The sequence below is a fragment of the Orcinus orca genome, chromosome 6 (assembly GCF_937001465.1).
Source record: "Orcinus orca chromosome 6, mOrcOrc1.1, whole genome shotgun sequence".
NCBI lineage: Eukaryota > Metazoa > Chordata > Mammalia > Artiodactyla > Delphinidae > Orcinus > Orcinus orca.
The window spans coordinates 84,363,088-84,379,064 of NC_064564.1; the positions used below are offsets into that span (position 1 = coordinate 84,363,088).

Genomic DNA, 15,977 nt, shown 5'->3' on the forward strand with positions numbered 1-15,977 from the left:
TGTTCATTTAGAGATGATCAGACTTTAAGAACTGACTAATTAAGCAAAACTGGCAAGAGACTTGTAAGACTCAGAAGCCAGATGCCAATGTTTTGATTTACACTGGGATATTGAACGACTTGTTTTTGTAAACTCAAAAGCAGTGCTATGTGCCTTGTTTGGCCAGAATCTAAAGCAGAACTCTAAGGCTTATGACATTTGTGTGGTTGTGTGATGAAAATCAGAGGGTGAAGCATTTGCCATAATAACCTTCATTCATTTTAAAGGCAGATCTGTCTTCACTGACATTTAGGCTATAGAGAGGTGCTGCTGAAGCAACATTGATAGATAGCAGCTCAAAAAAAAAAAAAAAAAAGGCGGAAAAATGTTTTAAGGGTAGAACAACCATCTCAAATGTCTGTGCTAATACATAGGAAATCCGGAAAAGAAAGCTACAGACAGATAACAGATATGCCTGAATAAGCTTCTTAAGAAGTCAAACTCCTAAGAAAACTACTTCAAAGAAGCCCTCTGAATCCTATAGACTGGTTGAAAGTGTTCTCTTGCTTTCTGATTTTTTATAGAAAAGTAAAGGCAGAAGCAAACTGATATCTTGTCAGAGTTTTTAATTGTATTATTTAAATTACTACTTAGATTAATTCATTTGCACAGATTTGTAAAAGCTTTATATCCCAGAATGTAATGAAATACAGTATTTGTGGTTATTGCTATTAAAATTAGTCACCTTTCTCATTATGTCAAGAACATAATCCCTTTTAGGTAGCTGTTTCTAGCATGAAATAATTCCAGTTTGATCTACAATACCCTTTCCAGGAACATAAAATGCCTTGCATGTAAGGACCTCTTAGGTGTAAGAGGACCTTTCATTTATCTAGAAATAGTGCTGGAGATCCCATGATTGGGCACAGTGGTGAATCTGGGAATAAATACCTAGTCTACCTTTAGCTTTTCACTTATTTGCTATATTGCAAAGTAATGGAGAGAGAATTTGGTAGGCTTAGTATCCTGGAGAAATTGACATGACTCAAGAGTAGTGACAGGTTCCAGTACACCACTGGGTCCTTCTGTCTGAGCAATGCATGACATAAAACCAGCTAATTAAGCCACTTATATTCTGAAAATGTAGGTTTATATTGCTGTGACAGAGCTGAAGATCATGCTTGCCAAAATGCCTGCAAGAGAATTCTGATGTCTAAGAAAACAGAAATGGAGATTGTTGATGGCCTCATCGAGGGTTGTAAGACCCAGCCTTTGCCTCAGGATCCACTTTGGCAGTGTTTTCTTGAAAGCTCACAATCTGTTCACCCTGGAGTCACTGTACACCCTCCTCCCTCTACAGGCCTTGATGGCGCTAAATTGCACTGTTGTTCTAAAGCAAACACTTCAACGTGTAGGTCAGTACCTCATTTTCCTTTATTAAAAACAGTAGAAAATAGCATTTTAATTAATGAATTTAAGTCTAGCAAATGTGTGCTATGTTCTTGCACTGTGTAGTCTTAAGAGTCTAGAAGATATAAAATCATTCTTTCATCCAGCAGATATTTATTGAGCATGATGTATATATAGAACATTGTTTTTGTACATTGAGCTAAAAGCACTGTGTTTTGCGGTGTGGAGGTTTAGCATTGGCAGGGCAATAAATATTTAAAGATGATGCAATATGAATTCTACCCTCGAGGTTATCGTCAAGTAAGCTTACAATTTAGGAGATGTTTTGACCAGACATCTAAGGGATATTCTTTTTGTTAAATTGTGAAACTTTGAACTTAATCAACTTTTTGCATGTGTTGGTGAATAACCTGGGCTGGCACTTATATCCAAAGTTAGACAGCAGTGTATTGGCATTCATTTGGATGATACACCTAGGGATAAAAAATTGGCAATACTATTTGTGTAGGTTGGAGGAAACACAATCTAGAGATAAGAATAAATGGAGATAAGGTAAAGGTTTAACACAGGTGAAACGGAAGTTTGCTTTATTAGAGATATTTTGGGTGAAAAGTTACCACATATTACTAGAATATCCTGAAATGAATATGACGTACGAGGAGTGAAACGATCTTTCCTCTGGTTTCTAAATTGGATGGACTTTAGCAAAAACTTGTGCCTAGAATAGCTCATCAGACTTTATCAAAGATATGAAAAAATCTGGAAAACATCCAAAGAAAATTAACAGAAGGGCTAAAAGAGAAGTTAAGTTGGCCCTATAATTCAGGAAATTGTATTGCTGATAGGAATTAATAAATGTACATATGGGAGGGATGCTGAGTACTTCTTTGAATGTCTACAGAAGAGTTAATGCCCTGTAGTCACTGGAGATAGGACTGGCTGTGTCATCCCAGAAGAATTTCAGTAAGAAATGTGGCACCTCTTACCTTGATGTAAGGTTTTATGGTTTACTGAATGCTTTCACTTTCATCTTGTTTCATCCTCATGAAACCTTACAAGATGACTGGTATCATCTTATGACTGATGTCAATTTGTATAATTCTTGTATATATATAGAAAACTAACTCTGAGATGTTAAACAATCTGTCCAAGGTCATTCAGAAAGTTAGGACTAAAGAAAGGACTGATTTCCAGATCAAGGTACCTAATGGATTTTTTTTTTTTTTTTTTTTTTTTTTTTAAGGCTGCGTTGGGTCTTAGTTGCTGCGTGCAGGCTTTCTCTAGTTGTGGCAAGCAGGGCTACTCTTTGTTGCGGTGCGCGGGTTTCTCATTGCTGTGGCTTCTCTTGTTGTGGAGCACAGGCTCTAGGCACAGAGGCTCAGTAGTTGTGGCACGTGGGCTCAGTAGTTGTGGCTCACGGGCTCTAGAGCACAGGCTCAGTAGTTGTGGTGTACAGGCTTAGTTGCACCGCGGCGTGTGGGATCTTCCTGGACCAGGGCTCAAACCTGTGTCCCCTGCATTGGCAGGCAGACTCTCAACCACTGCACCTCCAGCGAAGTCCCTACCTAATGGATCTTGATATCAGCTTTCTCATCCCCATCATGTGTAAGCTCAATTGAGAGCAGGGACTTTGTCTCTTTTATTCACCACTGCATTTCCAGTGCCTTCAACAGGGCCTCACACAAAACAGGCACTCAATAAATGCTGGTAGAGTGAATGAGCAAACTTATAAAAGTAAAGATACCCTCCTCATAGGGGTAATTATGAGAGTCAAAATGTGACAGGGGTGGAGAATTTCTACTTGTGATTTTGCATATTCCGGTAGTATTAAAATTTTATATTATGTGTTACTTTTTTTGACACTTTTATTACATTTATAAATGTTAAAAATTAAACTAATGAATATGATGTGTGAAAGCACTTTGGAAATGATACTGATGTTATTTTAGCTTTATATATGCACTGAAGTTGCTTTATAATCATCGAGTACTGAAATAAAAATGCATACGTACTACAATAGTATATATATATATATATAGTATATATTACTATATACAATAGTTTATAGCAGCTTTGGAATTCATAAAGCCTTTACATGTAGGCTATCTTGGTATATCTTAAGGAATATAAGTGGCTTGGGGATACTTTTTCAGGGAGAATCCAGTGAACCCTAAGTCTATAATGCTTTTTAAAAGGAGTCTGGGGCTTCCCTGGTGGCGCAGTGGTTGAGAGTCCGCCTGCCAGTGCAGGGGACGCGGGTTCGTGCCCCGGTCCAGGAAGATCCCACGTGCCGCGGAGCGGCTGGGCCCCTGAGCCATGTCCGCTGAGCCTGCGTCCGGAGCCTGTGCTCCGCAACGGGAGAGGCCACAACAGTGAGAGGCCCACGTACCGCAAAAAAAAAAAAAAAAAAGGAGTCTGAGGATCATGTCACAGTTTTGCCTCCTGTGATTGAAGTATAAATATAGTGGACTATATCTTTGTGGAGGCAACACCATATGCTTTACCTTACTTCAAGTAAAGGTGAAAGAGAGATCAGAAATATAAAGGGGAATAATTGTGCCAAGAATAAGGATGTACAATACTATAATTAAACATTAAATTTAGCACTGAGCTTTCTAGAAACCATAGCAAAAAGGAAAGAGATGGATAATAAGGCTAACTTTTTCATATAAAAGATGACTTTTTCAGGCTCTAAATTCTAGAAGATAGATCTTAGCCTTTTGGTTTTTGTACTTTTTTTTTCATTTATGTTCTAAAGTACAGTTCATGGAGTTCACGTTTTATGCAAATCAAATATTTATTCATTTGGCTCATCTGTACGTTTCTTCATTTGTTCTTTTGTTTCAGGGAACTGTGCACTAAACTTTATAGCATGAGCTGGGGCAATACACAGAGTTGGCAAGAGTTTGATCGCTTTTGTGAATATAATCCAGTGGAAGTGTCCATGTTGACCTGTTTAGCAGATGTTCGGGAACCTTGCCAGTTGGGCTGTAGAAATCTTACTTACTGTACTAATTTTAACAACAGGTAGGAGCAAATTACTATACGTGGAATAGAAGTATTTTATCATTAATTGCCTTGTTTTTAAATAAGTGAAAAGATCATTTTACTCTGATTTTGTTCCTGCTAAGTTAAAAGGAAGTAGTATACCTTTATCATTTCATCTTTAAATGCTATATTCTATCTTGTAAATCACCCCTGGGAAAGGAAGCACTGTAACAAAGTCCCTTCTAATCTCGAGATACTTCAAACTTCTAGAACTCAAAGAGTCTCCTCTGCCTTCAGTCTACCATTCTTCCCCTCTCCCTTCTGCTGCACCACCAGTGGAAATAATTCACTGCAGAATAAAACACTGTGAGCAATTTGCTCATCCAAATGCCCTCTTACGGTCAATTTGTGGTTTTTTTGTTTTTTTGTTTTTGTTTTTGTGGTACGCGGGCCTTTCACTGTTGCGGCCTCTTCCGCTGCGGAGCACAGGCTCAGGACGCGCAGGCTCAGCGGCCATGGCTCATGGGCCCAGTCGCTCGGCGGCATGTGGGATCTTCCCGGACTGGGGCACGAACCCATGTCCCCTGCAACGGCAGGCAGACTCTCAACCACTGCGCCACCAGGGAAGCCCGGACAATTTGTTTTGAAAGACCTTCAGATTGGTTGAAGTTCCCACTCAGTGAGTCCCCTATTTCATACAAAAACTTTCTTTACAGAAGCAATTTGAATAGGTGTTTCCCTGAGATATCAGTTAAGGTATGAAAAATAAGGGCCAAGAACTGAATTAATGGCTGAAGAAGCAATGAAGAAAACAGAAAAAGGGCATCCAGAAGCATAGAGAATGCCATATCAGAGAAGCCAGAGAGGGAGAGTTTCTAAAGAAAAGGGGACTGGCTGGTTTTATGAGCTGCAGCCCAGAGATCAAGAACACAAAAAGGAAGAGAATCATTCAGTTGAGGCAGAAGGAAGTTCAGAGGATACTCACCTCAAGCTAACACACATCCGATCCTCTTAAAAGTATTCAGATTATTATTTTGAGTAAGAAAATTGAGGTATCTTTACAACTAGTGTTAGCCAATAAGGACCTGGCTTAGAGGTTGAGCAAATTTGAAGTCTATGAAATGTTTCAAGTTAAATTTGCACATAGTTCTAGCTTCTGGTAATGGTGGAGCAGTTTGTATCAGACTGCCACTCCTGTCAGTACCAATTATGAGCTCTGCACAAAATATAAAAACATAATTGTTTTGAAGCCATTTGAGAGTGACCAAAAGCAGGAGGAAGTACATCTCATGAAAGATAGAAGCCACACTGAGTGGGGGCCACATTTATCCAGTTTTTTCTTCATGGGCACTCTCAGTCCCCTGGCATGGCATATAGAATTCAAGCAAAAAGCAGCAGTCTTGGGCTGAGGAGTTAAGAGATCACAGTTTGGGGCTGCCAGAGTGGCTGGATATGAAATTGGAAAATCTCAGAAAGGAGGGAACCACAAAAGGAGATGCCCCAACAATCTGCATACAAGCTCCCCTTAAATCCTTGAATTTAACAAAGTCACAGGGTACAACTTTAACATACAAAAGCCAATTGTATTTCTGTATATTAGCAACAAACAATTAGAAAATGAAATTTATAAAAAAAAATTTACACAATTGCATCAAAAATATGAAATACTTAGAGATTAACAAAAGATGTGCAAGAACTCTACACTAGGAACCAGAAAACTTTGAAGAGAGAAGTTAAATGGAGAGAAGTACCATGTTCATGGATTAGAAGACTCAATATTGTTAAGATGTTAATTCTCCTGAAACCAATCTCTAGATTCCGTGCAATCTCAATCAAAATCCCAACCAGCTTTTTAAAATAGAAAGTGCCAGACTAATTCTAAAATTCATATGAAAAGACAAATAACCTAGAAGAACTAAAACAATTTTTTTAAGGAATAAATTTGGAGAACTTACAGTACATGATTTCAAGACTTATTATAAAGCAATAGAAATTAAGTCAATGTAGCAATTCCCTGGTGGTCCAGTGGTTAGGACTCTGTGCTTTCACTGCCGAGGGCCCAGGTTCAGTCCCTGGTCAAGGAACCTAAGATCCCACAAGACGTGTGGTGCAGCCAAAAAAGAATAATAATAAATTATATAATAATAAATAAATAAAATTTTTTTAATTTTAAAAAGAAATTAAATCAATGTAATATTGGCATAAGTTTAGACAAATAGATCAATGAGAAAATAGGCAAGAATAGACCCACACATATAAATTGATTTTCAACAAAGGCAGCAAGGCAATTCAGTGCAAAAAGAAACATCTTATCAACAAATGATGCTGGAACAACTGAATATCTGTATGAAAAAAATAAAACCTTAACCTCCATCTCACACCATCCACAAAAATTAATTCAAGATGGGTCGTAGAACTAAACATAAAAGCTAAAAATAAAAGCTTCTAGAAAAAAAAAATAGGAGACTATGTTGATAGCCTTGATATAGCCAGAGATTTTGTAGGCAGGACACAAAATACACTAATTATAAAAGAAAAAAATTAATGAACTAGAGTTCAACAGTAAACATTTTTGTTCACCAAAAGACACCATTTAAAATTTGAAAAGATAAGCCACAGTCTGAGAAAAAATATTCAATATATTACACATGTACACACACACACACGTGCATTTGACAGAGGTCCTGTATCCAGAATATATAAATAACTCCCACAGCCTCATAATAAAAAGTCAAACAACCCAATTAAAAAATGGGCAAAAAATTTTCAAGGACACTTCATCAAAGAAGACATCAAAAGAGCCACTTAGTGTATGAAAAAGTGTATTACCATTAGTTATGCAAAATGCAAATAAAAACCCCAATGAGATGCCTCCTCATACCAAATAGTTAAAATTAGAAGACTGACAAGCATGTAAACCAACTAGAAGTTTCATACATTGCTGGTGAGAGTGTAAAATGGTATGACCACTTTGGAAAACAGTTTGGCAGTTTCTTAATAAGTTATGACCCAAAAATGCCATTCATAGCCAGGGGAAAGAGACATGAAAACTAGAAACAACCTTAATGTCTATAAAACAGTGAATGAATAAACCAGCATTTCTCAAAGTGTGGTCTGCGGTCCCCAAAACCCCTTGAGATCAAAACTATTTTTATAATAATACTAAGATGTTATTTGCCTATTTCACTCACATTCTTAAAAGAGTGAAGAGTGAAGTTTTCCAGCTGCTTTAAGACATGATACAGCAACAGATTGAATGTAGGAGCAGATATGAAAATGCAGCTGTCTTCTATAAAGCCAGACATTAAATAGATTTTCAAAACTATAAAACGGATCTACCCTTCTCACTAATTTTTGCTTTAACATGTAATGGGTTTATTATCATTTTAAATGAATAAGTACTTTAAAAATCTCTCAGTTTTGATTTACAGTGTGATGGGTAGGGGTGGATATAACCCACATAAACAAAAACTTTTTGAGAACTTAATAATTTCAAGAATGTAAATGAGTCATGAGATCAAAAAGTTTGGGAACCACTGAGATAAACAAATTGTAGTACATTTATTAATGGAATACTACTGAACAATAAAAAGAACAATTTATATGTATAACAACATAAGTAAATCTCAAGAAGATTATTTAGCTAAAGACACTAGACCCAAAAGAATACATATAGTATGATTCCATTTATATGGAGTTCTACAACGGGCAGAATTAATCGATGGTGATCTAAGCACAGATGGTGGTGGCCTCTGGGGTGCAGTCAGCAGGGAGGGCATTGACTGGACAGGGACACAAAGGAACTTTCTGACATGATGGAAATGCTTCTTTATTGATTTGGATATGCCTGTGTAAAGGTACATGTTTGTTAAATCACATCAAACTAACCATAAAATCTGTAAATTTTATTTTTATAAATAATACCTCAATTTTTAAAACTTGGACTTTAATATTTATTTTGTGAAATGAAAGAAATGGTATAGTTGGAGATGATAGTCCTGTCCACAGTGTTTTAAAGTTTTTAACTGCCTCACAAAAATCCATATTATAAAGAAAAATTGCAATCAGAGTCTTAATGCTAGTGTCTATGTCTACATTGAATTTTCATATATTCAAAGCTGACAATCTTTGATAGGTTGTATGTACTTTCCTTAAAAAAAAAATCAGATTTTCCTGATGCATTGGCATGTCAAGATTTTACACATTGTTTCTCTGTAGAAAGTAATTGCCTCTTGATTCCTTCTGGACTTTTTTCTCTTCAGACCAACAGAACTTTTCAGGAGTTGCAATGCTCAGTCAGATCAAGGAGCCATGAATGACATGAAGCTGTGGGAGAAAGGAAGCATAAAGATGCCATTTATCAACATACCTGTTCTTGACATTAAAAAGTGCCAGCCAGAAATGTGGAAAGCAATAGCTTGTTCACTGCAGATTAAACCTTGTCATAGTAAATCCCGGGGAAGTATTATTTGCAAGTAAGTTTCTTTCATCATAATGACTCTCTGGTTTTGGTTCAGACCTTTCATGATCTCTACCTATAGCCTATCTTTAGTTTTCTTTCCCACCACTTCCTTTTGCCCATGACCCCCACATGTTAAATGCTTTTCCTCCTCTGCTGAAAATACTCTTCCATCTCCACTCGCCCACTGCCTGTCCTTCTTAGCCCCTCTCAAATACCAGTCATTCCTATGGAATCTTCCCAGATTTCTCCAGCTGATAGTAATTTATCCTTACTACAAATTTCTGTAGACCTTTATTTGTACTTCTCTTATGGAACTTAGTTCAAGAAACATTGCATATCTTCAATGCACAATTCTATTTGTATATTTTAATTTGTGTACTTGTTTTATATTCTGTTAGACCTTGCTCTCCTTGAGGAGTTTATTCTTCTTTGTACCTCTCTTTTCTTAATCTCCTCTCTCCTCTTTTTCTCCTCTTCAGGGATTAGCATAATCCTAATATGCAATAGGTATTCCAAAAATGTTTGATGAGTGAAAGACTTAGTAAATACAGTCATTAGGGCCTGTTCCTAAAACATTTTGTGAATGGTTTGCTTAAGATCTAGGATAAAGTACAAGGACCTACTGTATAGCACAAGGAACTATACTCAGTATTTTGTAATAACCTATAAGGGAGAAGAATCTGAAAAAGAATATATATATATATAAAGAAAAAGAATATATATATATATATATAACTGAATCACTTTGCTATACCTGAAACTGACACAACATTATAAATAAAACTATACTCCAATAAAAAATAAAATTTAAAAAAAGTAAATAGGAAGATAAAAAAAAAGGATCTAAGATAAAGATGAAAGCTGCTATGGTGGGTGAAACCAAAAGCATTAACTACATAGTAATCTGTGTCAGCTGCTCTTCAAGCATCTTTTTTTCCAAAACCAAGGTAATATCCAGCCCTTAAGGTGTTGGTATGTGGCTCAGTGCTGCTGGGCACTTGATGACTGACTGCAGATTATTTCAACCTTGAATAGGGTCCGGATCTGTTCTCTGACATGACTTGAGGGTGGCCTGAGTAGGGGAGAGATGAGGGGTAACTACTGGGTGACAAGCAAGAGGCAACAAGTGGGAAATTTATAGACGCTTAGCACAGAAATTTTATAGATGTCAAATCCCTATTGAAGACAGAAAATTTTAAAGTAGTGGATTTTCCAGTTGTTATAGGCCAAACACCTTAATGTTGATAACAAAGCAGATTTTTAAAAAGAGAACGGCAGGAAGGGAGTGATAGAAGAAGAAAGGAAGAAGCAAGCATGCATAAGGTCCTGAGACAATGTATGATTTTGCAAAGAGCAAATCAGATTAGCCTAGTTTCATTTCCTTTCAAAGACAGTGAAAAGCCACACTGATGATAGTAACAGTAAGTATGAGTGTAACATTTGAGCAAGGCCTTTGATCTCAGGTCGGAGAAAGTTAGGCATGCTTTGATATGGTAATACATTACTTACTCCTCAACTTAATAAGGTCTGCTATCACTCCTATTCTCTTTTGTCATAGTTACACCTATAAAGTGTGAAACATTGTTGAGTTATGAAAACTGAAACAGAATTGATATTGGCTAGACAACGTGAGGCAGTTCCTCAAACCCTAAATTTGTGTGTGTTTTCCTTTTCAAGATCAGATTGTGTGGAGATTCTGAAGAAATGTGGGGACCAGAACAAATTCCCTGAAGACCACACAGCTGAAAGTATTTGTGAGCTTCTGTCACCTACAGATGACCTGGAGAACTGTATACCTTTGGATACATATCTCAGTAAGTACTTTGGTTTTTTTAATTTCAAAGGCTTCTCCCTTCTGTCTCTGCCCTTGTTGTTTGCTTTGGATGAGTATCATTCTGTTAAGAACATGTGGTTTAATGATACTACCTCAACTGCAGACTCTTATTTGCTTGGCCTCTTTGGCTCAGGGAAGAATTGTCATCTTTCTCTCTTTTCTTTTTTTAGTTTTTATTGGAGTCTAGGTGATTTACAACGTTGTGTTAGTTTCAGGTGTACAGCAAAGTGAATCAGTTATACATATACATATATACACTCTTTTTTAGATTCTTTTCCCATGTAGGACATTACAGAGTATTGAGTAGAGTTCCCTGTGCTATACAATAGGTCCTTATTAGTTATCTATTTTATATATAGTAGTGTGTATATGTCAATCCCCCCCATCTTAAAATATGTACAGAGAAGCAATTATTATATCAGTCTGAGGAGGTAGTGAACTGTTATCAATCAGGAATTCTAAGTGGTGAATCAGGGGCCAGCATACTCAGATAACCAGCTCTTTATCATTGCCGTCTCCTTGCCATGATTTGACCAAGAAGTGGAATTTCCCCTAGGGATTCTTCAGCTTTCTGTCGTCAGAATATCAGTGGACCTGAGCCAGGTGTTGGCTTGGACTTATCCACCAAATAGGGGGTAAGGAATGATGGTCTGGGTTAGTTTATGAAAAATGGAATTTTTCTGTGCCAAATACTCCTGCCAAGAGCTAGAAGAATAAGTTGGTATCTTCTTGAGGGATTCTGGAGCTAAGCTTCCTGGCAGGAGGTGACTATGAGTGGTGGAAACCAGGGATTAACAAGTAGAACTCATACACACCATGTAGTTAGGGTAAGGGAAGTGTTTAGGCTGCCACCAGGGGGCATTAGTGCCATGGGCTAGCTGGAAAGGCAGTGAGTTCAGCTCCTGCTAGCTTTGTTTTCCTGTGTTAGAGAGGATTAAGTTCAACTGCAAATAACAGAACAGATAGAAGCAAAAGAAAGCCCAGAAGTAAATAGTCCAGGGCTGTTATAGTGGCTCCATCATCAGGAACCTAGCCTCCTTTTTCTTTCTCCACCATCCTTAGTGCTTGGCTTCCATCATCAAGGTTACTTCATGTATTTATCATCACAACATGACTACTGTAATTCTAGCCACCATATCCTAGTGTAAGGGAAAACCACGCCTAATTGTAAGGGAAACTGGGAGAGATGTTTTTATCTGTGGGCCCATTGCCATCCTGCTATATATAGCAGAAAATGTCTGCTATATTTTCTCAAGACAAACAAACTGTGTCCCTTAGCCTTAGTGACCAGTATAGAAAAAAAGAGAGCATTAGACTAGAATCATAGGCAGATCACTTCTCTGAGTCTCAGCTTCCCTATTTATAAAATGATTGGGCTGGATGAGATAAACTCCAAGAGCCCTCTACCTCTGTTAGCCTTAGAGGGTGAGTCTGGCCTAAAATCAAGTAGGCAAAATGAATGTATTCACAATCCTGGATGCTATTAGAGCAGTCAAATATATGTGTAGAAGGAAACTTTTTCAGTGGGAGGAAACTTAAAGAAATACTTTTGTTTAAATTTCAATACTCTTTTTAAATATCACACATATAGTTGGCCCTGCGAATCCACAGGTTCCGCATTTGCAGATTGAAAAAAAAAAAAAAGAGAAGCCACCGCAATGCGAAGCCCACACACCACAACGAAGAGTAGCCCCGCTCGCCGCAACTAGAGAAAGCCTGCACACAGCAATGAAGACCCAACACAGCCAAAAATAAATAAATTAATTAATTAAATTAAAATAAATAAATAATCTAGAGATGATTTAAACTATACAGGAGAGAGTACTTAGGTTATATGCAAATATGTATGCCTTTTTTTTTTTTAATGGTTTTATTTATTTATTTTGCGGTACGTGGGCCTCTCACTGTTGTGGCCTCTCCCGTTGCGGAGCACAGGCTCCGGATTCGCAGGCTCAGCGGCCATGGCTCACGGGCCCAGCTGCTCCACAGCATGTGGGATCCTCCCGGACCGGGGCACGAACCCGCGTCCCCTGCCTCGGCAGGCGGACTCTCAACCACTGCGCCACCAGGGAAGCCCCTGTATGCCATTTTATATAAAGGACTTGAGCATCCTCAGTTTTTGGTATCCATGGAGGTCCTGGAACCAATCCCCCACAGATACTGAGGGATGACTGTATATTAAATGAGATTCTTCCTTGGTCATTGTTTAACAAGAAATATAATCATGGTATAGGGTCCATCTTACCATAATAAATTATCATCATTTATGGTGAAATGTGCTAAATTATCCCTCTTAGACATAAGCTATTTGACTACCTTATTGAAAATATACCTGTTACTTTCCATCCCCTTACACTGCTTATTATTTATTGTTATCTGACTTTTTATTTACATAGATACACACACACACACACACATACACACACACACACAGTGTCTATTTATTGTCTATTTCCTGATCAGAATGTAAACTCTATGTTAGAGATTTGTCTATTTTGTTCACTACTGTATCTCCAGTACCTAGAACCTTGCCAGGTGTATTGTAGGCACCCAATAACATTTATTTATAACAAATGAATGAATGTATGTTTATGCTAAATGCACAAATGATCAAGGAATCTGAGTATTTTAATAGCTTACTAGAATCAGTCCTCATGAGCTGTCCATTTGTTCCAGATGTCATTAACTCAGACAATTTACAGACCTCTGTTACTCTTTTGGGTTGGTTAAACTGATCTGTTTTTGTTTTTTCAGGACCAAGTACTTTGGGTAACATTGTAGAAGAAGTGACTCATCCCTGTAACCCAAATCCTTGCCCCGCTAATGAGCTCTGTGAGGTAAACCGGAAAGGGTGTCCATCTGGTGATCCCTGCCTTCCATACTCTTGTGTTCAAGGTAAGAGGTAGATGGGTGGGGTGTGGGGTGGGTATGAGTACGTGCCTCTGCTGTTTCTTCATAGGAGTTATCTTTGGAATGAGATTATTTTCTAAATTATGTTTTTCTATAATGTTCAAGGTTTTTCCAACGTGTATTATTTATGTAAGCAGAAAAAGACAAAGACAAATGTAATTTTCAATAGTCATTTTGATTGTAACCTAATTTCAATCCAAAACCAGACTCTCATAACGAGTCATAGGGTTCTTGACAACAAAAGAAGAAAGACCCTTGGGCCGGCTTTTTGTACTTTGTCTTCTATGCTGTAATGTTTGAGAAGATGTACTGCACATTGTTCATGTTTTTTCTTTTCTCTCCTTTAAAACATGGAGAAATAGCATTCTCAATCGGATGTGTAATTATCTTCATAAATTTAATGTTGTGCTGAAATGCACATGATTTTAAGGCTGAAAAATTTTTATCCCATAGAATTTTTATGGTCTTTATCTCTCTGTGGGTCCCTTTAGAATATAGTTGCTTTCTTTTATCTATTTCCCAATTGAAAATGTTTCTTTATCATGTTAGAATCAACATTTTTAAACATGTGTGAAGTAAAAAGGAACAAAAGATTAAATAAGCATGATGTCTCAAAAGACCATGTATAATATTTGTGTAATGCTATAATATATCAGCTATAGCATCATAATAAATCTTGTTAAATTTGGAAACAAATGGGTTTTCCTTAAGTCCAATCAAGTATTCAACTTTTCTTTGAATTTAAGATGTACCTGTATTCCATCACTAAAAGTTTTCTGACCAAGATTATTCTAAAACTAGTCAGTCGCCATACTCCATTTTAAAAATATCTGTGATTTTAACATACATTTGATAAGCCTAAAGAAATAAAAAACTACATATCTGATAGCATTTTTGTACAGAACTATTGCTAACTTTGAGGTACATGTCCTTTAATCACCACCATCTCACAGCACATGGAATTTTTGTTTGAGAGGATATGTTTTTGGCCAGTGAACCAAAGCAGTTCCTTAGTTTAGTGAAAGTTCTATTACATAATCTTCAGTGGCCACACAGTACCTATAAGACTTGTGTGAAGTGTATCTAATGTCATAAAACAATATCAGAGAACAATACTCTCTCAGCTAATTTTGTCTATACAGGTTGCAAATTGGGAGAAGCATCTGATTTTATTGTCCGTCAAGGGACACTGATCCAAGTGCCATCATCTGCAGGGGAAGTTGGTTGTTATAAAATTTGCTCATGCGGGCAAAGTGGACTCTTAGAAAACTGTATAGAGATGCACTGTATAGACCTTCAGAAGTCTTGTATTGTTGGAGGAAAAAGAAAAAGTGAGTCTTGAACTGTTTTTGTTTTTAACATGAGATTAGTTATATTAATTTTGTAGGGAGAACATTGGATGGGTTCTCACCAGAAAGTAAAGTCTACAAAGCAGATATTCCAGGGAAGTATTTTTCAACTCTACAGAACATGAAGACTTCTAAGGAACCCTCTTAGAAGCCTCATCAAGAAGGGAGTAATAGCTAATAATAACTAACACTTGAACTCTTAACTGTGTGCCAAGCACTATGCTAAGTCTTGGCCTGTGTTATCTCCTTAAATCCTCCCAGTTGCTCTTTGATACGGGTGCTATTGTAAAGAAGCTGATGGTAAGAGAGGTCACCCACCTAGTAAGTGACCAAAGCAGAATTCAGTCCCAGGCCTATTCGACTCCAAAGCCCTTGCCCTCCACAGGCAAGGACACAGGTCTACCCCTCCCCACCCCTTCCTCAACAGTCTCTCTCCCCTCTGCCTCTTTCCCAGAAGTAAAACTCAGAGTTTGACGTCATGCAAAGCAAACTGGGGGATGGAAACTACACTGTTGATTCGTGGTTGCGAGAGAGCACATTAAAAGGTGCCCTGCTTTATCGCCTTCTCTAAAAGTCTAAGAGTCTTGCTTTCTCACTGTTTCCTTAACCATCTTTTGCTTATAACCCTAATAACTGTTCATATCAATATATAACCTCAAAAATTGTGAAAAAATACCACTTTTGAGAATGTGTTCCCCACTACACGTGCTCATTCTGCTACCTTACCTCTATGTCTATCCCCCTACCCATCAACCAGAGTAGTTCAGCTTTCATATGCCTCTTGCTTTACTCTTCTGGGTGAGATTTTATTTTAAGAAGAGTACTCTTGGCTAAAAAGGGCTTGCAAATTTCTGCTTAGACCAGCAAGTCAGGTATTCATTGCTTAGTCCATATCCTAAAATGTAATGTATGTACCTTGAATCACAGAAAACATCTGAAGATAGACAAGTTCATTCCTTCCATAAGCTTTCACTGATTAAATGCCTGTTCTCTACAAAATAACATACTAGTGCCTTGTGGAGCTGAAACTGGGGTGAGGGATTGA

General features: G+C 37.5%; 1 protein-coding gene across 5 annotated transcripts in view; it reads left to right on the forward strand.

Annotated features, from left to right (window-relative positions):
* The window catches only part of RECK (reversion inducing cysteine rich protein with kazal motifs), a 72,573-nt gene that overhangs the window by 41,249 nt on the left and 15,347 nt on the right, over positions 1–15,977 (forward strand). For all 5 annotated transcript variants that reach the window (XM_033431102.2, XM_004271423.3, XM_033431105.2 and 2 more), the window contains 6 exons: positions 1,127–1,394; positions 4,237–4,416; positions 8,640–8,852; positions 10,517–10,653; positions 13,428–13,568; positions 14,726–14,914. In XM_033431102.2, coding sequence (XP_033286993.1) covers positions 1,127–1,394; positions 4,237–4,416; positions 8,640–8,852; positions 10,517–10,653; positions 13,428–13,568; positions 14,726–14,914 — 1,128 coding nt within the window. The remainder of the gene's footprint in view (positions 1–1,126; positions 1,395–4,236; positions 4,417–8,639; positions 8,853–10,516; positions 10,654–13,427; positions 13,569–14,725; positions 14,915–15,977) is intronic.